Raw genomic sequence first — 23,953 nt, forward strand, 5'->3', positions numbered from 1 at the left:
GGCAGTGCATTTTTATCATCTTTGTAAGATTCAACCAGACCTTCACCTTCATCCCTTAAATATCGCACATGCTCGCTAGTAAAGCAAAACATACAGTGACTCCTGCTCTCATTCCTAGTCCGGATGTGATGAGTGCATGGGTATATAGTCGATTTCATTGTGTAATCTGTTGATGGTTCGCCTATTTTTATGGTCCTTTATGCATTAGAGGAAAGTAAAAATATGTGGAGACAATAATGATTGATAACGTCCTAACCCCTTCTTCACATGAGAGTCCCTGTTAATTGAATAGCTCATCTGTTAGTAAAATGGTGGAAAACAATGAAGTAACAATTAGAATTATCATAACGAGAGCTTGAATGCAGACTGTTCATAATCTTTTGACAAAGAGAGGTCTTCCCCAAATCAAATATTCAGATTTGTTGCAGGAAAGACAAAGGAATCATACTCCATGGACTATTAGGAACCAAGCAATTATTGGTTCTCTAATCAGACACTTACTTAAGGATTGTAGAGATAGCAGGTGAATGTGGTGTTGTTGTTAAGAGCATAAGTTGACAGCCGATGAGATGATATTCCACCACCTGTTCCACCATCTCACCCACCTGCTCCACGCCCAACTTCTGCCCACTCAAACCCGTTGCAACCACAGCGCCTACCATCAAGATTAGACGCCACAAACACTTCATAATGCCTGGCACATTGTTTTTCCTGTATGGAAATAGCTGCTTGAAATAAAATTTAGAAAATATTCTCCTTAAGCAGCCGTTCATCTTGCACTCCTGTGTCCCTGTTTCAGATTAATGTTCAAACATTTGGACAAAGGTCTTCTGCTTTGCCTACGAATCGAATAAGGAACCTCTTATTCCAATAAATCATAGCGACATATTCTAATATTTAACATCTTTATTAAATTTAACGCCGCCATACTGGGAACATTATTTTTCATATCATACCTTTACGAATGAACACAAGGGGGCGGGAGGGAGCGAAAGCTTTGTAAATGTGTGTGTGTGTGTGTGTGTGTGTGTGTGTGTGTGTGTGTGTGTGTCTGTGTTTGTGTTTGTGTGTGTGTCTTTCTGTGTGTGTGTTTCAGTGGGTTTGTATGTGTGTGTGTGTGTGTGTGTGTGTGTGTGTGTGTGTGTGTGTGTGTGTGTGTGTGTGTGTGTGTGTGTGCCTTTGTGTGTGTGTGTGTGTGTGTGTGTGTGTGTGTGTGTGTGTGTGTGTGTGTGTGTGTGTGTGTGTGTGTGTGTGTGTGTGTGTGTGTATTACTATTCTGTGATCTTTGCTCCACAGCACCTTGTAAGAAAAAAACACCTTCCCCTCAAACCTCAGCTTTTTGGTAATCGTGACAGCTGTGTGAAAATAGTGACCCGTCGAGTTGTTTTTCAACCTCATTCCAGTAATACTCTCAGTTAAACGAAGGTGTCTTGCAGTAGCCTACATACCTGTATATCATCACCTCTTTAGACCGTTATTATGTATGTGAAATACTATGGTTACCATCACTCCCAACTTTCCTGTTCTTCCTTTCTCTAAATAAAATGCGTAATCACCAACGTATTAAACCCCTTCATCCAGAGGACACTTTTGCTTTATCATGCTGCCCACCAGACGTTTTGACTCGGCTTTGGAAGAACCTTTAGTAATAAATAGAGTGGCACTCCATCATAGCTGAATTTAACCGCTCGTTGTATGCTGAAACAAAATAATAAAAGTTGGCATGACCATGGGAGGGATTTAAACACAATGATCACTCTGTTCCTGTGCCTCATTTTTGCTGGTGTCAGCCATAATTTATCATCAGATTTACGCGACCGTGGAAGGGTATATCGATTATTTTCTCTTATTTTCGATCAAGTTAGTGTCTCTCCTAAGCTTTATATTATCTGATACTAACGACGGCATATTTTCAAAGACGTCGTTGTATTGAAGTATTATACATTCTCGACTACTCTTGCCTTTCTTCACCATTCACTAATGATCGTAATGATGAAAAACTCTACATCATCTATATCTTTAACCTTCTCATTGCCGGGACTACTCTGGGGCTCTATACTAGCTGATGCCAACTGATTTTTATTCCGGTGCAAGTCAGTCACTGGAACCCAAATGTTAAAATTGGAACCATTATGCCTCTCATTTTTGGGATAACTCAAGTGTTCGATTGCCGTTAATAACACACGATTTTGGGAGTGAATTACAGCTAGGCTACATCAAGGTTCTAAACTGCGAAAGTTTTGTTTTCGTTTTCCTCTCGCAATCTCCAGATGATGTTACTCAGTTTAGGATTTAATTTTTCAGACTTGTGAAACCAACAATGTTACAACTTTCATTCCGACCTTCAGTACGAGATTAATGAGAAGTGTCGGGTGGTAACAACAAAATTATGATACAATAAGTAACAATTTTTGCTTTATTTTTCCCAATTCCACATGATTTTCTTAGCCTTAGAAAGGTCCTCCCATTCTAAATTAAGTAGCCATTTTTGCTTTATTTTTTCCAGTTCCACATGATTTTATTAGTCTCAGAAAGATCCACCTGTTCTGGACAGGTAAATGACTGTAAACTGCAGGTCATTCAATATGATAAGTAGTCCGAAGTTAACTAAATCATCTGAAGGTAGCAAGCCTAAGACGTCAGTATACTCAAGATGTTAATGACCAACAGCAGTTTAAACACCCATTCCAAGTCTGTAACCTAATTAAAAAGAGTACCAACGAAAGTGACCTTCATATACACCGACATTTATATTTCTACTTAACACTAAATTTTTTCTCAAATCGTAATTTATTAGTGCCCCCCCCCTACAGTAAGGTCTATGGATTAACCTAACCCCTTCGGCCAAAGAACACCTTTCACCCTCCACCTCACTCACATACACACTCTTCTCCCTACCTGGCCATATCATTTCATGGTACAGTCATACATGAACACGAATAACACTGGTGAACAACAAGTTTGTCCCAAAGGTATTGACTGGTGCTCTAAGTATACTTTTTCATGTTGACTCAAACTATGAAATCCGATTTTTTTTTTTTTTGGGGGGGGGCGCCATCTTCATACGTTCATCATTTAGCATTAAAAATAGATAAATGTTATTTTTTGTATTAAGCTGAAAATTTTCTGTAAAATAAATGCAACTTATTCCTTTGGAGAAAAATATAATAACAATGGCAGGATAAATTTTGTCAGAACAGCAGATTGTGCATGTTGAAACATGTGTAGACTTGTTCAGACATGAACCTAGTTCATGTGTGTAGAGCAGCTCCAAGCCAGCCTGCTTGCAGGTGCCACAGTGTCAACAGTTAGTGTGTGTTGCTTCTTTCTAAAGTATTATTTCTTATTATTTTACACCAGTGTTGTGTTCATCTAGATGTTTTGTCCTATCTCGGAACTGCTGTAAATCACCCCAATTCCTTCTGCTGTGTGTGGTGAACTAACATTTAAATCTCAGAAACGGAACTTTACACCATTCATAAGAAATGCTATGAACTTTATTTCGGATGTAAGAACTGGTCTCCTCACATTTGTTGTGTAGCATGCACAAGACTACTCACAAGATGGCTAAACGGTTCACGTCTCATGCTATTTGCCGTTCTAATGATTTGGAGGGAATCCAAAGATCACACAACAGAGTGCTATTTCTGACTTATAAATACAAAAGGGATCACTTCAAAAATGTTAGTGAAATACCATAATCTAGCATCTGCAATGAGACCCGTTCCCCACAGTGCTGAACTTCCTTTACTAAATCCACTAGGGCATGTAACTTTAAGTGATGAGAAATCAAACGAAGCTGAGGCATGTCATGAGGAAAAAGATGAAGAAGTTTCTTATCCAACATTCTAGGCTAACTGTTCTTTCAATGAACCACATTTACTGTCACAAGGGGCTCTGAATTACCTTGTTCGTGACTTGGATTCATCAAATACACAGGCTGTACTTTTAGGTTCAAGATTAACGGGTTGGAATCTACTGCAGCATAATACCAAAGTTTGTTTTTTTCTGCAGCCGGCATGATGATTTAAAAAATGCTTCTCTCAAGAGGATGGATCTGTGTTTTGTAAAGATGTTAATTCAGTCATGAGGGCCCTTAGTCATGAACACGATGTGGACGAGAGACTGGTGCTTCTTCACTGCCTCCTCAAAAGTCAGCTTGGAAGCAGTCCTTCTTCATTAGGGAAATAAACTTCCTTCTGTACCTATTGCACTTGCTACAAACATGGAAGTCACGCAACAACATGAAGTTGCTTTTAGAAAAAGCTCAGTATCAGAAATATGAGTGTAATATCTGTATAAGTCTGAAGGTCATTGCACTTTTGCTAGGGTTGCTGCCAGGTTAAACAAATTACTGTTGTTCTGTATGAGTGGGACAGTAGGGACAAGCAACATGACTACATTCTGAAGGATTGGCCTAAGCGTACCTCACTTGTTGCATGCATGAAAAATTTTGTGAACAGTCCACTTGTTGTCCCGAAGAATGTGTACCATCCTCCTCTGCACGTCACGCTTGGTCGTATCAAGAGCGTTGTTAAAGCAGTGGGTAAAATGCAAACTCGATTCACATACTTGAGAAGTACATGCAATTTTCTCCAGATCATTGACGCCAAGATTAAAGGTATTTTTTGTAGGCTCTTAGATCAGAGAATTGTTAAGAGATGAGTGATCCAAGGGAGAGTTGAATGAAGTTGACAAAGCTGCGTGGCAGATTTGCAAGTTTCTGCACAAACTTTCTGGGAAATTGCAAGCCTGAAAACTATCCAGATATAATGTGTGACCTTCTTAAGTCTTACAATGGAGTGAGGTGCAATATATTATTAAAGATTCATTTTTTTGGACCCTTAACTGGACTTTTTATACCTCAGAAAACTTGGTGTAGTGAGCGATGAACACGATGGGGGTTTTCACCGGGACATATATTCTAATATGGAACAACGTTACCAAAGTACCTTTTTTTTTTTTATGTGCTCGACTCTGGACATAGGCTTCTCAGCCTGCTCCCAAGGCCCAGTAGTCCTCCTACATATCGTACACTTCTACATGTCACCACTTCGGCGCTAACACCCACCGTCCATATTGAATACATGCTAGGGCTGTCTCATACAGGACTGGTGTATTGGTATTAGTGGGGGTATTTTTACGACATGTTGGCGGGTCTTCTGGTAGATCGGTAAATTCTGCCGTAATGAAATTCAAATCCTTAAAATGTTCCCTGCCCCCGCGGGGATTTGAACCTGGGCCCGGTAGGACCGAAAGCCACCTCTCTACCGATTGAGCCACCGCCTCTAGCACCAGTATGCTGGCTGACTATTGTTGGACTCTTAACAGACATTCATGAGGCAAAATACCATAGAACATTTAACAAAGCTGCTTTTTAAACTACAAGTTGCAGCTCTTAAGTATGTAAATATATGAGCATTCAAAAATTTAATTGCAAGTTACTCTGGAACCTTGCTGGATAGAGAAGTTTTACAATCATATTTGGACTCAGCACAAAAAATACAATTAGAGTCAGGTATATCCATCCTTAGGACACGAATTTTTTTTATTTTGTTTCCCAGTGTAAGGGGGCAAGGTAGTCTACCACTGGAGGTTAGGTTAATTGCATAACTCCACACACCTTCAACTCCTCCTCCAAACCCCCACCAAACCACTGATTTGTTGGGCAGATGGATCGGAGATCTGAAGCTTTGCTAACTTACACTTCTTGCTCCATGTAATGTTACTTTCATATTATTACGTGGATAAACTTACCTTCAGTTCTATGAAATTTTATTATATCTAAGTTTTAACAGATTTCAGTAGAAGACTCCTCATGTACGAGTATAGGGTTTGGTTTCGAAATATTCATGCAACGTCTTCTAATCCAAGGTCCAGAGAATTCCAGGTCAGACCTCGTGCATGTGAGTGGGACCGTGATGAAGTCAGTAGGCCTGATGACAGATGGCCTGCTCCTTCTCCCTCCCTCTCCTTTTTTCCCCCTCAAATCTTCCTCTTATATTACTTTTCTTAGTATGTCCTCTCCACCTTCCTCATTTTCTTTACCCATCTCATTGTTCCATTTCGTACCTCATTTCCCAATAATTCCCCCCTTCCCTTTGCTTATCCACTCTTCCATCATTTTCTTGTCTCCTTCCTTCATGTATTTCCTTCCCTTATTCTGTTCTTTCCTACCTTCTTTTCCTTTCCCCTCTGACTCTTGTTTCATTCTCATCAATACTATACTCCACATTTACGTGTACCTGTACTTATCTATAAATGCTGGTTTACATAACTGAAAGGTTTGTGTGTGTGTGTGTGTGTGTGTGTGTGTGTGTGTGTGTGTGTGTGTGTGTGTGTGTGTGTGTGTGTGTGTGATTTCTCCATTTCTCTTTCCTTCATTCCTCCCTTTCTTTCCCCTCCTCAATTCCCTTTTCCCCTTTCCCTTCCTTCTTCCTCTGTCCTCCATCCTACTCCTTTCCTCTTAAACCACTCCATCTTACATTTCACCTACATGTGGTAATTTCTTTGCAAACCCCATACGCCCTTCCTTCCTGACTAATGAGTTTGCCTCACCTCCCATCTTACATCCCTCGCTTCTCCTGCTCTCTTTCGCATGGGAACAGCTCAAACTCACTCAGTGTTCAAAAGTAAACCACAACCTTGCTCTTTACTATATATGTGCATCCATATCTGTTATTGTATATTAATATATATATATATATATATATATATATATATATATATATATAGAGAGAGAGAGAGAGAGAGAGAGAGAGAGAGAGAGAGAGAGAGATATGAAATACCGACGCAGCGGGGTGAACCCGACACCACAACCCCAGGAAAAGAGTATGAGGGGGTGATACCCACCCCACAAGGGGACGACGGAGAGGCTGGCTTACCTGGCTCACCGTCCAGTCTAAAGCAACTTATCTCTCCCGTGACCCGGCATCCCTCTTCCCCGCAGCCAGACCACCCGGCAGTGTACAGGAAAAGTACACTACTCTTCAGCAGTGGGAAAGCTCACCCAAATCGGGGTGGGACTTGCAGTGGCAAAGTCCCAAGCACATCCTCGGATGCCAAGTCCCCTGGATCAGCCTCCTATTTAATAGAGGACTCAGGAGGAGCCTCAAGGGTTGCTATTCCATTAGGGAAGGAGGGCACGCTCCATCGGAGCTCTGGCAAAAGCCAAGAGAGTTCGTCCGACCTCTTCCTCCTCCCGTCCCTGGGACAAACCCTTCTCCATTGGAAAGAGGGCACATTCTGTCGAAGCTCTGGCAAAAGCCGAGAGAGTTCATCCAACCTCTTCCTCCCTCCATCACCAGGACAGGAATCCCGGCCCCAGCAGCAGGAGGGCACTCTCCGTCAGAGCTGTGGCATAAGCCGAAAGAGTACATCTGACCTCCTCCTCCTGACGTCACTGGGGCAGGAGTTCCAGGCCCTATGGCCGGAGTGCAATTTCTGCCGGATCTGTGGCTGTGACCAGGAGAGCCCAGCGGGCACTATCTCCCAGCCGCCTGGGTCAGCAGTGCCCCGGAGAGTCTCCCCAGACTCCTGACACACTCCTGCCTTCCCTAGGAGCACAGGCAATGCCAAAGGGGCTGCCTGACTGAGGGAACATCCCCTTGACCTCCTCTGCACACCCTGGACTGGAGTTTTGGCGGGGCTCTACAGGCCCGCCAAACAGGGGGCTCGGCCCTCGGTCGCCCACCCTCCTCCAGTCCCCAAGTTCCTGTAGAGGGGAACACCTCTAGTTCCACCTACCACCTCTGTGGCGGAACGAGACGCCCCTCTCCCCACCTCTCTACCTGAGAAGGCGAGATTTGCTCCCCTACAGGCTCCTCACCCGAGACAGACTGGGCAAGACGTCCCAGAGGCCAGGTGTCTGGTCCTTGCAGCCTCACCTTCCCCGGTTGCTGTCAGGTTCCGCCAGGACGAGAGGCCGCAGTCCAGTCCTGACGGCCTCCTCCTCCAGCTGAGACTGCAGTACCCGGAGTCAGCAGGCCTTCCCAGACGCTTGCTGTGGCAGTTGGACCTCCCCCAGTGCAGGTGGCCGCAGTTCCTCCCTGACGGCCACCCCTGCTGGACGAGATGGCAGCCCAGCAAGGACATTGCCCTCCTCCCAGCCGACAGGCCCGGGCCTCCCCAGGTCCTTTCCCAAGACCCTGACGATGACTAATGGCCAGTGCCGAGCAGCGCGTCTTCTGGCCCTCTTCGACCCTAGCCCAGAGAGCCCTGCCTCCTGCCGGGCCATCGTGGCTAGGGAGCCACCCAACACACCACCCACCCATTCCTCCAGGACTAGTGGTGGCTACATGGACCACCATCCTCTACACTACTCACCAGATGGCCCACCTCCCATGCCTGACTGTCATCTGGAGCTCCCGATGTAGGCCCTCCTGCCCCATGGGCCATGTCTTCCCCTCTGCACGGATTATGATTACCAGATGCTATGATTATATGCTTCCCCAGTGCTACTGGATCCCTCTCCTAGTGAACTAACCCCTGTGACCCCTCCCCGTACGTGCGGTGTGTCTCCCCAGTGTTGTACATCCCTCCTCAGTGCTCTACCTCCCTCGTACCTCTCTCCTCCCCCTCAGCAGCTGCAGTGTTATCTTCCCTCAGTGTGTCATAGTGAACTCTACCTGTGATCTCACGCGCACAGTGTTCGACATCCCCCCTGGGGTCGGTTCCCCGATAGTGACAACCTTCCTCTCAGTGTTGCCCCCTCCCCCACCAGGCAGTATACATCAGTGTGATCCTTCCCACAGTGTGCTCTCCCTCTCTCCCTCCCCCAGACCCCCTAGTCCACCGTCCCCGACACGAATAAACCCACCCTAGACTCACTAATGCCCCTCCCCCCTTTCCCCCCAGTCAAGTGTGAGACATCATATACTCTTGTCCCATGTGACGCGTACATAGTTTAAGGTTAGCTAAGGCCTCGTCAATGTTACACATATATATTGTACTAGCTAGGGCCTTGCCTATGTCACGCGAATCCCTAGGCTTGAGGACTTAAATATATGCCATCATCTATGTCACAGGCCTGATGGAATGGGTATACTATATTACTCTGTCTGTATATGGGAATATGACATACCTGACATATTGTGGTAATATTGTCCGTGACACTGTGTAGATATAACCTTAATTCAGGAAGGTGAAACCCCATGTATAAGCCAGACTTGCTTATGGTGGAAAGTGATTGTTGTATACATTATTCTATACAACAATGCTATAATGTATGCTAGGTGGAAAGTGATTGTTGTATACATTATTCTAAGTCATTGTAAGTTCTTTGCTTTTGCTCATAAAACGGTGTGTGTTTGTCTGTTGAAAATATATAACTGTGCCTTTGACCAGTGGTGTTTGTGTTTTTCCTTCCATGCTAGTACTGACCCGGTCGGGAATAAAGAACCCAAAGCTGCACCACGTCTGCACCCAAGAAGTCAGGGCACATAACACGCTGCATATCAATATATATATATATATATATATATATATATATATATATATATATATATATATATATATATATATTATATGTATGTGTGTGTGTGTGTGTGTGTGTGTGTGTGTCATTTGATTTAATAATAAATATGCTTCTTGCATTTATCCCCCTACATATGCTTTCCTGTATTTATCTCCATAGCTTAGGCATACTTTTTTTTTTAATTAATGTTCTTAAGCTCTTAAGATCATATTTGAAATAAAATCTTACTTTAATATTGAAGCAAACGTCACATAAAGCTGTACTGTATACATGTCTATGTCTGCCTCTTGATGTGGGAAGCCACAAAGTTGCTAATGCATCTTCCACTAATTTTCGGATCTTTGCTGGAACTGGATTGCCCAGGAGTTCATATTTTAGATTTTTTTTTTAAAGAAATCAGCATCAAAATGTAACTTACATACCATTGCATTTTTGGGATTAAAACTGTCTTTTCTCCAACACAGATTAATCCACATCTTTCTAAGTTCTTCATCTTGAGGAAGTCTCTGTAGAGAACAGTCTCTTTGGTGCAAAAAGGAGAACTGCAGCCATAAACTGCACAATAATCTAGCATTTTTTCGACCTTGAGCACGACCCGATCAGTGTGGTGGCCTGGATCAAACCGAGACAGCAGGCCTAGTGACGTCATGCGCTGCTAAGGACCCGTTTTCTTCCTTCCGTGGACTGACCTGGTGTTATCTGGACCTTGTTCTAATAGATATACTAAAATCGAAATACCACCGATAAATTATGTGTTTACTAGCTACACAAATATCTCTCCTGCCTTATCATCTGGAGAGCAACATTCCCACCCACCTACTCATCCACCCACCCATTCATTCACCTAACCACTCACCCCATCCAACACAACCCATTGACCTTACCCCAGACACCCCAATTTTATTTCCTGGTATACTTGGTCATCCAGTCATGTTCGCAATCTCGGATCGAGTGCCTCGAAAAATTACTTGACAATCTTGCACCTACCTCATCCCCCCAGGCAAATTAAGGACTTATGCTAAGTTAACCATGGCTTGGACCTAAGTTGGTTGGGTATAGTTTGGTTTAGTGTCAAAATCCAGATTTTCTGATGATTTTATGGTTTGATTAGCTGAATTGTCTCATCTACTCCCAAGGGAAGGCGCGACGTTGCAGAGCCATTTCTTGCTGAACTCTCCTTGACATGTCCAATATGACTGAATGACCAGGATACCGAAAGAAAAAAATACACACCACGGCCACTCACTCTGCCCAGCCACCTAGGCGACCCATCCAGCCACATGGGAGACCGACTTGGCCCACCAATTCCAGTCATCCACCATGCTCACCCATGAATTCCACCCTTGAAGCCCACCTTCAGTGCTACTCAGCACCATACCGATCCTGAACCCATCCAGCCACCCAACTCATCAAGACAATCACCCACCCAGAACAACCTGGCCATCCACTCTGCCCACACATTCCGATGACACATCTTGCCCACCAACCCCTACCACCCATCCTCCCCACCCACCAAGCATTCCACCCACCCTGCTCACCTAACAATGCCATCCATCACTTCCACCCACACATCCCTCGCACTGTACCCACCCACCACTCCCTCAACTCTCACATACCCTGCCCACACACACCACACTCAGAACACACCCATCCTACCCACCCACCAAGCATTCCACCCACCCTGCTCACCTAACAATGCCATCCATCACTTCCACCCACACATCCCTCGCACTGTACCCACCCACCACTCCCTCAACTCTCACATACCCTGCCCACACACACCACACTCAGAACACACCAATCCTAGCCACCCACTCCTCTCACCGACCCACCCGCCCATCCACATACCCAACAACTCTTCTTATCCAACCCCATTGATCCCCCCCCCCCATCCAAGTCGCCCATTCGAAACGACTCATCGATCAAAGCTAATTTACCGACCTCTCCCAGACCACCCACCGATTCAGTCACCCACCCACCCAGTCCACGCCAAACATCAGCTCACTAATCCGTCTACCCTTACAACACACCCTATGCCACTACCCACCCCCCACATCCACCTTTACCAACCATCCTGCCCACACACCCTGACGATGCAAGGAACCACCACACCCACCAACTCAACCTCATTAACCCCAACCGACTGACTCCATCACACACACACACACACACACACACACACACACACACACACACACACACACACACACACACACACACACACACACATACACACACACACATACACACACACAAACAAACAAACAACAAAACACACACACACAGTAAGACACAAACAAAACACACATAAACACACACACACACACACACACACACACACACACACACACACACACACACACACACACACACACACACACACACACGCACATACACAAACATGCACACACAGACACATTCACACACTCATACACACACACACTCGGAGACGATATATATATATATATATATATATATATATATATATATATATATATATATATATATATATATATATATATATATATATATATATACAGAGAGAGAGAGAGAGAGAGAGAGAGAGAGATACAACACACACACACACACACACACACACACACACACACACACACACACACACACACACACACAGATATAATAAAACATCGTGCAAAGTTATATTTCGCTCGCACTTTAGTGAGTATATGGGTGTATATCGTTATGGGATATCACGAGCATATGATTAGATATGAGGAGTTGTGTCCAGCACCTTAGTATGGGGAAAAGGGAAAACAGATCGTGAGGTCAGTGGTACACAGGTCGTAGTCAAATGTGCACTTGACTGCAACCATATTGAATAGTTTTTTGGTGGAATTAGTCTTTGATCCTTTGAATTTCTCCTGGCAAGCCATCTCTTATACCATGCTGGGATAGTTTTGCACTCTGATGAGTCAACAGGGAGGTTATACAAACTTATCAATATTTATGCTCTTATATGATTAAACTTATAAATTTGTCCATGCTAGTAAGAGTTAAATCCTATGCCGTAAGGGGTGATCGGTGTGTGACACGTACGACTGCTTGGGTCCATTCAAGCCGTTGTTTCGTCTACGCCCAAGGTCGGACACAAAAGAAAAAATCCACTTTTATGTTAAGGAGTATGAAAAGCATAAAGAAAAGGGTATAAATCAACGTAACTGTCAGTGACTGATAGCATAGAACATTGTTGCTTCCCTATATAAGGCAGGAATGGAAACATGAGAGGACGTAAAGCGTGTGAAGACATTCTCAGGAAGAGCTGGGACAGGCAGATGAAGCCACCAAGGCGAAATGGAGGGGTGGGAAAGGAGGGTGAAAGTGTCCAGTATTTTTCTAGCATCAGCTTACACACGATAATATACCTTCGACATACTTACTTTAATTCAGCTACGTTATGGATATATTTCAGTTAGGATTCCATGATATGCTATCCAATAGGCAATAGTTTTATTGTACGAATATTTTGGTACAATAATGATTATCGTCCCTGTACTGGTTTCATTATAACGTACTGTTCATACTGTTAAATCATTATACAGTCAACCATCAAACAATAGTTCGCAAGACTTGGGACCAATCTTCCTTTGGGAAAAACAGGCATTGAGGGATGATTAATGGGTGAAGTCGTTCCGAGCTTGGGGTGGGTGGGCAGGGTGTATGGCCAATATCGGTGGGCTGGATGGGTTGCCCAGGTGAGTGGGCAGGGTGAGTGCCCAGGGTGAGTCCGGTGGGTTGTGTTGGATGGGCTGAGTGTGTAGGTGGATGCGTGGGTGGGTGGATATGTGGAAATGACTTTGATGTAATTACTTTTCAAGGAACTGAAGGTGAATCTAAGCACGTAATAATACATCTAATTAAAGAATAAATGAACGTAACATTACATGCGGCAAGACGTGACAGCGTTACTTTTCCTAGCGTATCCAAATTAATACCACAATGTTCAATACGCTTCTCATTTGTTTTCCTGTCTCTTCACATGCTTCTTTAATGGTCGTGATGCATATTTTAACTAAGCTTCTTCTAGGCAGTTTTTACTCAGTTCCGGGAAACCTAGTATACTATAGAGATGAATTAATTTTTTATTTAACCTTGGCTGATTGAAAATTTCTTCAGGTACCAAGACTAAAATTAGGCATACATCATTGGAGTGAAGTCACTGATGAAGACGTCCAGTACATTACAGTGCTGTAGACAGTGAAACCCTTAAACAACAGACTTTTCTGAACTGCCAGTGATAGCTACTGTATCTGTATGCCATAACCCACTGAGTTTCCAGACAGTTACAGACATTACCTTCTCGAGCATGACACTTATTTTTTTTTTTTTTTTCTGTTTTAGCAAGTTTATTCCGATTCTGCCTCTGTGTAATGGCAAATAACCTTGATTTATATACAGTTGCCACTGTACTTCGTTTACGTGTCTAGGGTTTCAGTCTGTCAAATAATTATCCCAGCACTTCGAACCAACTTTTTTATTGCTGACCAGCTTAGAAATATATAGGTAGGTTTCCATGATTTTGATGCAGTGAAAAAAAAATTTTGATCTCAACTGTACATGTAACATTCATTTTAATACAAGGACGCATTGCCGACCTCGCAGCACTTTAAAAATTCGTTAAAAACGGCACATTGAAATATTCGTAAGAAGCCTTAAAAGCTCGTAAATAATCTTGTAGCACGGCAGCAATGTAACCTACTTTGAAACATCGTTTTATGTTAAGCTGTCTACCACTGGGTTTTAGCCTCGGTCCCATAGATGCTGCAAGGATTTGGAAGCAGCAACAGTTTGAAAATGTGATACCTTATCGTAAAATAGTAGTTTTCGTATGAATCCTGACTTTTTTTTTTTTTTGCTGCAGTGGCCAGTTAATGGTGCTTGAATCATATTTTTGCCTCTAGGGATATTAGAGTCATTAATAATCAGTTTACTATCTATCTATCTATCTATTGCCAGACGCCATAATCCCGCAAGGGGTGGCCATTTGACTTTGAGTTATTTGTTTTACGGGGAGGAGAACTAATCCTCCACCAACCCACTTGTTGACACGTAGGGAGCACGTATGGTTTGGCTATATGGTTACCACCCAGCGTTGTAAATGGTTTCTTGGCTTACAGGAAACCATTTGGTTTGTCACTCGATGTAAAGCCACCTGTAAAGGAAAGAAAAGCAATAAGAAGTGACAGGAAAGATGGGTGGAATAGGAAGCATTAGTAATAAGTTACTGCCCTTTTTCTCGAACAGTGGCAAATGCTATCTAGCAAAAACTTAAGTATACTGTAAGAAACTTTTTTTTTTTTTTTTTTTTTAGATATGACCATTTATTATACACTGCAAATTAAACCACCCAAAACCTAATGTAAATTCCTTTATTATATGACGGCATATATAAACAGAAAGTAATTCATCATTCATTCATTCATTGCCAGACGCCATGTATCCCAAACGGGGTGGCCAACGGCTTAGAGTTAATTGTTTTACAGGGAGGGGCACTAATCCTCCACCAACCCCACTTGACACGTAGGGATGCCAACAGCATCTGGTGTTCCCAGGCGGTCACCCATCCAAGTACTAACCAGACCCAACGTAATACTGATACGTAAATATGCCAGCTATATCTTTTAACCTTTTAGTGGAAATATGGGAACTGTAATTTTTTCCTTGTTGAGATAAAAACATTTCAGTCCCAAAGAAGGGTGACAATTCCCAACCCTCTAACTATCGTCCAAGTGCTTTAACATCCTGTATCTCAAAAGTTTTCGAGTCAATTCTTAATAGAAAAATTTTAAAGCATCTCTCCTATCACAACCTTCTTTCTGATTGCCAGTATGGGTTCCGTCAGGGACACTCCACTGGCGATCTTCTCACCTACCTTTCAGACTCCTGGTCATTCTCCTTTCGGGACTTCGCCGAAAGCTTTGCCATTGCACTTAACATCTCAAAGGATTTAGATCGAGTCTGGCATAAATCTTTCACTTCCTCTTACGATTTCTATCCTTCTGTCTGTGCCGTCATCTATAGCTTCCTTTCTGGTCATTCTGTAGCCGCTGTTGTAGACGGCCATCGTTCTCTCAGAGCTATCAACAGTGGTGATCCTCAGGGCTCTGTCCTCTCACCAACTCTCTTCCTTTTATTCATCAATGACCTTCTAAGCTGTACATCTTACCCTATCCACTTGTACGCTGATGACTTCACCCTTCACCTTTCCATTCGGTTCCCGCAACGTCCATCTCAGCAGTTACTTCAACAAACAAGGGATGAGGCTATGGCACACCTAATGTCTGACTTGGCTCGTATCTCTGACTGGGGTAAAAGTAATCTTGTTGTTTTTAATGCATCAAAGATTCAGTTATTATACCTATCAATCTGACAAAATCTTCCACAGGTGAACCCACTGATGTTTAATAATACTCAACTTAATCCTGCATCATGTTTGAACATTCTTGGGGCTTCATTCACTCAGGACTTATCTTGGAAATATCATATTACATCTCTTGTAAAATCCGCCTCCAAGAGATTAGGTGTGCTAAGCCGACTCCATTCCTTTTTTTACCCCTGCACAATTGTTGACTCTATACAGGGGCTTTATCCGCTCCTGTGTGGAGTACAACTCGCATGTGTGAGGAAGTTCTCCACATACAGCTCTTCTCAGTAGGGTGGAGTCAAAGGTTTTTCGTCTCATTAACTCTCCTCCTCTTGCTGGCTCCCTTCAACCTCTGTCTCTTCACCGCACTGTTGCATCTTTATCTCTTTTCTATCGCTGCTTCAATGGTCGCTGCTCCTCTGAACTGTCTTCATGCATTCCTCCACCTCTACGACGAGCGCGTAGCACCCGTCAAGCAGCAAACTCTCATCCCTTTTCTGCCCAACTCTCTAATGCAAGAGTTAACCGTTACTCCCAGTCCTTCATTTATGCAACAGGTCAACTCGGAACTGTCTCCCTCTGTCTGTATTTCCTGTTTCCTATGATCTCCAGTCATTCAAACGCAGTGTTTCCAGGCATCTCGAAATGATCGGATCTTGAATTTGGCTCTCTATTGTATTTTGTTCTTCTCTTGGAAGGAACAGTTTTTGCGGGCTCGTGGCCTTTGGTTCCTTCTTCCTACCATAAAAAAAAAAAATCTAGCTTAGGTAAAATAACAGCAGGAAAAAGAGTTAAAAACACGAAGATAATTTTGTGTGATATGGAATAAATTGTTATATTACTCTAGCAAAAGCCAAATAATGTTGTTAGGATCAGGCATTCCCATTGCAGGCAAAAGGTTATTTCGCCTCCACACTGTTATCCTCAAATTTCCCTAACATTATACCCATTTAGTTAACTATGTATATACTATTAGGTCTCAGTTTGCAAACGTATAAGTAACCCATGACTTTCTTACTGTCATGTATGGAACACATTTAGTTCCTAGATGTCATCAGCTGCCATCCTACAATAGTCTAGTCTGCAAAGATACAGAAAGGTCAGGAAGTTTCTACCATCACTATAACACTGTACTTAAGATATTAACATAAAAAACTGGGATTTGTTCATAAGTTAGTACTGTCATTTCTAATACAGTAATACGTACTTAAAGCATTTGGGGATATTAACTCACTGACCATTTGAAGTAATAGTATTCTATAATTTCATTATACCTTATATGCCAATGAATGTGGGTATATTTTTACAACTGACAGATGAGTGGCAATGTTGGATGAGAGAGACACACACAGGCTAGAGCTGAGTTCTTTATTTTCTGTAGTATTCTGGTTTACATAGAACCAATATTCAGAGAGAATTAACAAGAACTGACAAAGCCGAGATATATTTGTATCCCTCGAGGTCTAAGGAAAGTACATAAGGAAGGCATTCCAATGATGCCGATGACATCTGGCATTGGGAGCACTCCCCCACAAGCTGGCTAAGAGGCTAGCTAAGCCCTTCTCTAACTCACCGGTTACAATAAGTGGTGCACATCTAAGAAATTCGGCGAATTTAATCGAAAAACTTAAAGACGTGAACTTCTGGAATAAGCAAATGGTAAACTTCGACGTATAGTCACTCTTCACCAACGTGCCGATAGAGGGAGCCATGCAGGCAGCATGAAGAGCAGTGGATGCCATCGATGATTAGGAACTACCATTACCAAAATTTGACTAACATCAAATTAATATCACTGTGTGTTAAATTCGGATCATTTACATCCAGTACAAAGGAATATAGGCAATTCAAGGGTCTATCCATTGGCTCGCCTCTTTCTGTCGTCATGGCTGGCCTATATGTGGAAGCATTAGAGGCTGACTACTATAGGAAAATCAAGTATGAGTGCAGATTGGTACAGATATGTGGACGATGTTTTAGTAAGTACCGGGTATGCCTAAGGATACCAATGTTGTAAATACACTGAGGATATTAAACAACGTGACTGATGACATTTAGTTCAGAGTAGAGAAGAGAAACAGAAGAAGCTCCCATTCTTAGATACTACAATATGGAGAACAGGCGAGGGAGCTAAATTCTCTATATACTGTAAACTAACCAGCCAAGATTCTATCCACTAGCTCTCTGCACACAAGGAAAGGACTACGTCTGAAGTGGTTGTAGAATGTTTCCTGAGGGCATACACAATTGCAGTAATGAGTTCATGGAATATAAGACTGGATTTGAAACACATAACAAAAGCCTTTAAGATGCAGTGCTATCCGACTGGCATGTTGCTACAGCTATGAAGGAAACCAATTGATATAATATTAATAAGAAAATATATGCCAATGTTCAATCAAACGATAATAAAAGATACGCATGTCCCCAAATCACTCAAAGCTTCGTCTATCAATAAGCACGTACAAAAAGCAGACCCTAATGTTGCAGCATTCTCAAGATGGAAAATTGGAGAAATAGCCAAAATAAAAGTGAAAAGAAGTAAAAACGAGAAGTGTAGTATACAGCAGTGGGTGCTCGAAAACGTACATATGGGACACAGGATGAGGAATGGAAACAAGGATAGCAGAATACAAAGCAGATGTATGGTGCCGCAGAGTATCTACTGTAATTACCTAATGTTGCATATACTGTAGATCAGCACGACCATTTGTCCAGGTGGAAAAAAAGCTACAGTCACTGAGAAAAATTGAGTTAACAAATACAATGTTGGAAGCAGCTCACATTTGTGTAAAAAAAAAAAAAAATGTAACTAGCCATATAGAGAGATTTTTCAGCCTATGTAGGTATACTGCAAGGATAGCACTTATGTCGCATTCAGGGGTGGGATAGGACGACGGATTTCTCCTAGAGGAAGCCAATCAGGTTGCTACACGAGAAGGAAGAGGGAATTTCCAGGGCTATAAATGTCTCTGCTGTCACTTCTTGTTCATACTTTCTGAAGATGGGTTCTTTGTAGGCCAAGAAGTTAGATAAAATAGAAAGTTCAAGCTCTAACCTGTCTTCCTCCCCCCAGCACTTTCAGCTGTCACAGTGGTTCGTCTGATACAAGAGTATTTTAGCAAGTCCCATCCGGATATACCAGTTGTGGAAAGTAATGAGGAACTATTTTGGAGCACTGGCAAAGCTGGATGGAACGAGAATCGCAAAACGAGTGTATCTGCATGTTGGCAGAATTTGACGCTGCTGACACTGTTTCTCTTTCTTTGTATAAGGATAGTTCAGAAGCAGAATTAATTGCATCTAAATGTTTTTCTCCTTTAACCGGGAGAACTTCAGAGTCTGTAACAGGTGGTAAACGATATCTTTCAATGATCCATGGGTTCATGCGAAGCCTACAATGGTAATGTTTGGTCTCCACCGATCCCTCCTCCTGCCATCGCCTGATCCAGCGGTAGACGGTGGAGAGACTGGCGCCGGTCTGTTGGGAGATGGACCTGGCTGAGGCGCCTCGCAGCCACAGCCACACTATCTTGGTTCTCTCGGCAATCACCACCGGGCTGTTTGACAGTCTGCGGTCCATTATGTGTCTCGCACCTCTGTTGAGCAAAATAATTGCATGTGTTTCCAAAGAGTTAACTAAATATTCACAACAGAGACAATACACTCCAAGGAGTGTAGGGTCACAAGGAAGTCCAAATTTTCATTAATGTTTCTGTGTTAATAACAGTTCTGCCATCTCACCAAAAACGCAGACAATTACTGGAAAATAGACGAGAAATCAGACGGTAACTGGTGTTTCAGGGCAGACTATTTATTTCCTTTCATACAGCGAATTTGGTCAATTATGCTTAATAAACTTAATTACCAACTTGCTTTGTATATGTGTCTTTTCCTTATTCACGATTATCATAGTATAATGATACTGTACATAAGGCACAGAGTTCTTAACGACCTGATACAATTGTTACATTGTAATAAGCTTATTTTGGGTAAAGAGTTAACAGTGTTTGACGTAATAGAGAACTGGAATGAAGCGCGCTCGCGCACCCCCCCACACACGCACACAGACTGACAGACAGAGTGAGCCACACACACACACACACACACACACACACACACACACACACACACATTATTGCTTCTAAACATCGATTCCAATTTCACACACACACACACACACACACACACACACACACACACACACACACACACACACACACACATTATTGCTTCTAAATACCGACTCCAATCTCACACACACACACACACACACACACACACACACACACACACACACACACACACACACACACACACACACACACACACATATTATTGCTTCTAAATACCGACTCCAATCACAGACATCTTTAAAAGCCAGTATCTATTCGACTTTATAGCAATTAGCCTTCGGTAACCTAAGATATACAGAAGAAACTAGCAAGAACCAAAGTATCAGCAGGGATATGCTGCACTCGCGGTGGGTGTAGGCGCCATACATATTGACCTGTTATCGGCCATTTTCCTGGGTATGCCTGCTGAATTCTTTATGTGGTGCTTGAATAAAATGTAAGCATACCTTTACCGAAATGTAACTGATGTCAGTAATGATAACTGCATAGAAAACACTTGTCACATTGGAGCTGTTAGGGTACCTGGTATGATGAATGCACCAATTTTGTATTGTAAACTTTGAAATTAACTCCTAACCTGGTTATTCACCTATAATGTCCTTGGAGAACAAGGCAAAAGTTACTTTGGGGCGCGTTTCTCTTGGCTTCCCACATACACAACACTGGTTTCTTGAAACAGGTGGCATACTGCCCACTGTCTCTGAGGTGAATGAGCGTGTTAGTTTACATATCCCACCACCTGCTGCGACGGTAACAGATTGTGCTGCCATCCAGCTGAGCAACAGGGTATTTAGTTCCTTCTCAAATTCTGAGGCAAAGGTCAAAGTTCCTTATGACTTTATTCTTTATTTCTGTTTGTCCCATGAGTTATAAAAATATTCACTCTCAAGCATCTCCAAACCCAAGGCCAAAGCCATACTTTCTTGGCCAGTTTAGCAAGATTCTACTGTTTGACTGACTGCGGTCAAGTTGTGCTTCTCATAACTCTGCTGACCAAAAATTTACTAAGTTTTATTTGTTTGAAAAAAAAAAAAAGTATCATACATGCTTGACGGTTAGTATATCAGTTTTATCTTGGTTATTTTATAGTTAATGATATTTTCACATATCTTATGAGAAATATTTATGTTTTTGTTCGACCAAACTATTTTGCTCAGCATGAAGAAGCTGTCTTGCAGTGAAGAGTAAATAATGATTTTATATCACTACTTAAGCTCGAATATTATCATAATTGGAATAATATTACTGAGGCAGCAGGAAAAAGTAATAAAGAGGGATCTAACGGAAAAATGATGCAGTGAAGATATATTTCATCGTCCGATCTGTGAGGCAAAACCACAGAGATCTATAGTATGGGGAGGCCAACTCCGCAATGAGCGTGTGACTTTGGCCGCCACATTGAAACTCCCACACTAGTCGCCTTCATCATGGTAATGCATTTGGAACACTGTTCTCAGCTTGCTGTTTCTGTTTCGCTGTTGATTACATAAGCTGAGCCAGGGCACTATATATTAACTGCTCAGTGGACCATAGCGCTATATTTTCCGAATTCATTGGCCAGTTTAAAAAGGCGCGGGCGTCGGGTGCAGTACTTCGTCAGCGCCAGTCTAAGCCCCTGGTGGCGGGCACACAAAGTACGCGGCGCTACCCCTGAGAAAACCTGTCCATAATATGGAGCTCAGTGGGCAAAACCTACCATGTGGTTATAGTTCGAACGAGAATCGTGAAACACAGTGTATTTATGAATGGATCATACTTTGCTTTTTATACTTATTTATACTTGGCAAAAAGCATCTCTTATGGTACGTTATGCGCTAGGACAGGTATTTTGGTAAAATGAAAAGAATCTGAAGCTAGTTCTCTAAATGCTGGTTCATGATATATGATTTACAGTACCAGGTATGGCTGAATCCTATACAGTGTAATGGCACGCGATTATTTCATTAACAATCAAGCAATGGAATTACTAAGAGATAATGAGTTCTGATCTATGCATTCTAGCATCCATCATGCTTAAGTTTTCGAGAAATATTTCTTGAAAGTCTGCTTAAGAAAATTTTATGACAACCATTGCCTTGCCCACACTGGTCGATCAGTGCCACCCGCATTCACATGGTGTATTACCACAGCAGCGTCCCACCCTGTTTCCAGCCCATCCCACACTTTACTCAGCCCACTAGCCACCACATTCCAAGCCCATCACCCTAACTTATCTTCATTTGTCCCCCCTCCCCCCATTTTTTTTTTTATAACGTTATGACTGTAATAATCTCTATATCCACAGGGTATCCTAACGCTTTCTTAGCCAACCATCTACCGCCAAAACATTGATTACCAATCCTTCACCTTCTCCCACCCTATGCAGCCGTGAAACACCAGAATATATATTTTTATCACACCCAATGCACAAAACAGGTTGCTATTAGGCACACTCTTTTATATTCATTACCTAACTCTATCTGTATCGACTTGATCACCACCTCAGCTCATCCGAGTCCATCTGTCCATCTAAGCCATCCATTTCTGGAACAACTGCCTTTATAACCAGGCAGCATAAATCATTCAGACTCACAGGGGATGCTTTCCCTATCATAGCACAACACCCACCATGATCAAAGCCCGTCCCGTCCACATTTCTTTACCCGCCCCACACTGGACCTGAAAAACCCTGGTAACAATTTAAAAAACCTATTGAATGGATGTAGCTAATACCGGCATAGGCCCTAACACCCATTACCTGAGTTCATTGTCACCTTCACCGCTTGTATACAGCTGTACAAAGCAGAAAAGTACCAAGTCACATAGGCTATCATAAATCATTCCACCTACTGGGAGGATTTTTTCTTTCTTTTTTACCACTTGCCTTTGTATCTAGTCTGTACTGATCCAGTTCCACTTCTTGAACTTTCATTGACATGAGAGGACTTAAACTGCCTGTACTTATCTTGAATTGATATACTCTGATGTGGTCATGGGTGAAATGAACTAGAACTCCAGGTTAGATCTAACATGACCTAAACATACACGTTACCCAGCATAGTGAATACGGGTGGCAGGACTTTACATGATCTGATTTGGCTCTGAGTGGACGGAACTATATCTGAATGGGCATGGACGAATCTGAACTGAATTAAGTGTGCCTGCATGGACGTGAAAGATTTGAATGGACATAAATGGCCCGTAGCACCTGCCTGGCTGCAAACTCTCATCCCCATTCTGTCCAACTGTCTAATGCAAGAATTAACCAATACTCCTAGTACATTATGCAGGCAACAGGTCAACTCTCGAACTGTCTTCCTGTCTGTATTTCCCTAAATTCCCTGTACCTATGACCTCCATTTTTTTTTTTTTTTTTACGCAATGTATCTGCGCATCTCAGAATGAACTGGTCTTGAATATGTCTGATTTTTTTTTTTTTTTTTGAGGAACAATCTGCAGCTTAAGCTGAACTAAATCTTTTGGTAGCAGATAAAAAAAAGTCATTGCACCAATCACGTTCATTGTAGTTACGTCTTCATTGTGAATATAGCACTTTCTTTACAGGCTATAAGCTGTTTTCTCTTTCACCAAGGAAATTTCGTAATAACTCTGCCTTAGCGGTTTATTTTGCAGAATATACCTTGGTATTAACTTGATTTTTTTTTTATAATATCAATATTAGGCTTATGAGTAACATACAAGAAATTACAAACCCCTACAAACGAAGTCTGTCCTGATCTCCAGTCTTTCAAACGCAGTGTGTCCAGGCATCTAAAAATGATCGGATCTTGAATTTGGCTCTCTATTGTATTTTGTTTTTCTCTTGGAAGGAACTGTTACTGCGGGCTCATGGTCTTTGGTTCCTTCTTCCTCGCATAAAAAAAAAAAAAATCCATTCTTAAGTCCTTAATCATTTTCTTCATTTTATGAGAGAAATTAGGACTGAAGACGTACGATATAGCCGCAAATAAATTTTGAATA

At 42.4% G+C, this 23,953-nt stretch overlaps 1 protein-coding gene across 1 annotated transcript in view; it reads right to left on the reverse strand.

Annotated features, from left to right (window-relative positions):
- Nucleotides 1-23,953, reverse strand: part of LOC145397134 (uncharacterized) — a 42,126-nt gene that overhangs the window by 11,890 nt on the left and 6,283 nt on the right. The window contains exon 2 of the mRNA XM_080270332.1: nt 502-711. Within this exon, the coding sequence (XP_080126458.1) occupies nt 502-689 (188 nt within the window). The 5' untranslated portion in view covers nt 690-711. The remainder of the gene's footprint in view (nt 1-501; nt 712-23,953) is intronic.

The sequence above is a fragment of the Coenobita brevimanus genome, chromosome 40 (assembly GCF_032717465.1).
Source record: "Coenobita brevimanus isolate Jiangsu-jjx chromosome 40, ASM3271746v2, whole genome shotgun sequence".
Lineage (NCBI taxonomy): Eukaryota > Metazoa > Arthropoda > Malacostraca > Decapoda > Coenobitidae > Coenobita > Coenobita brevimanus.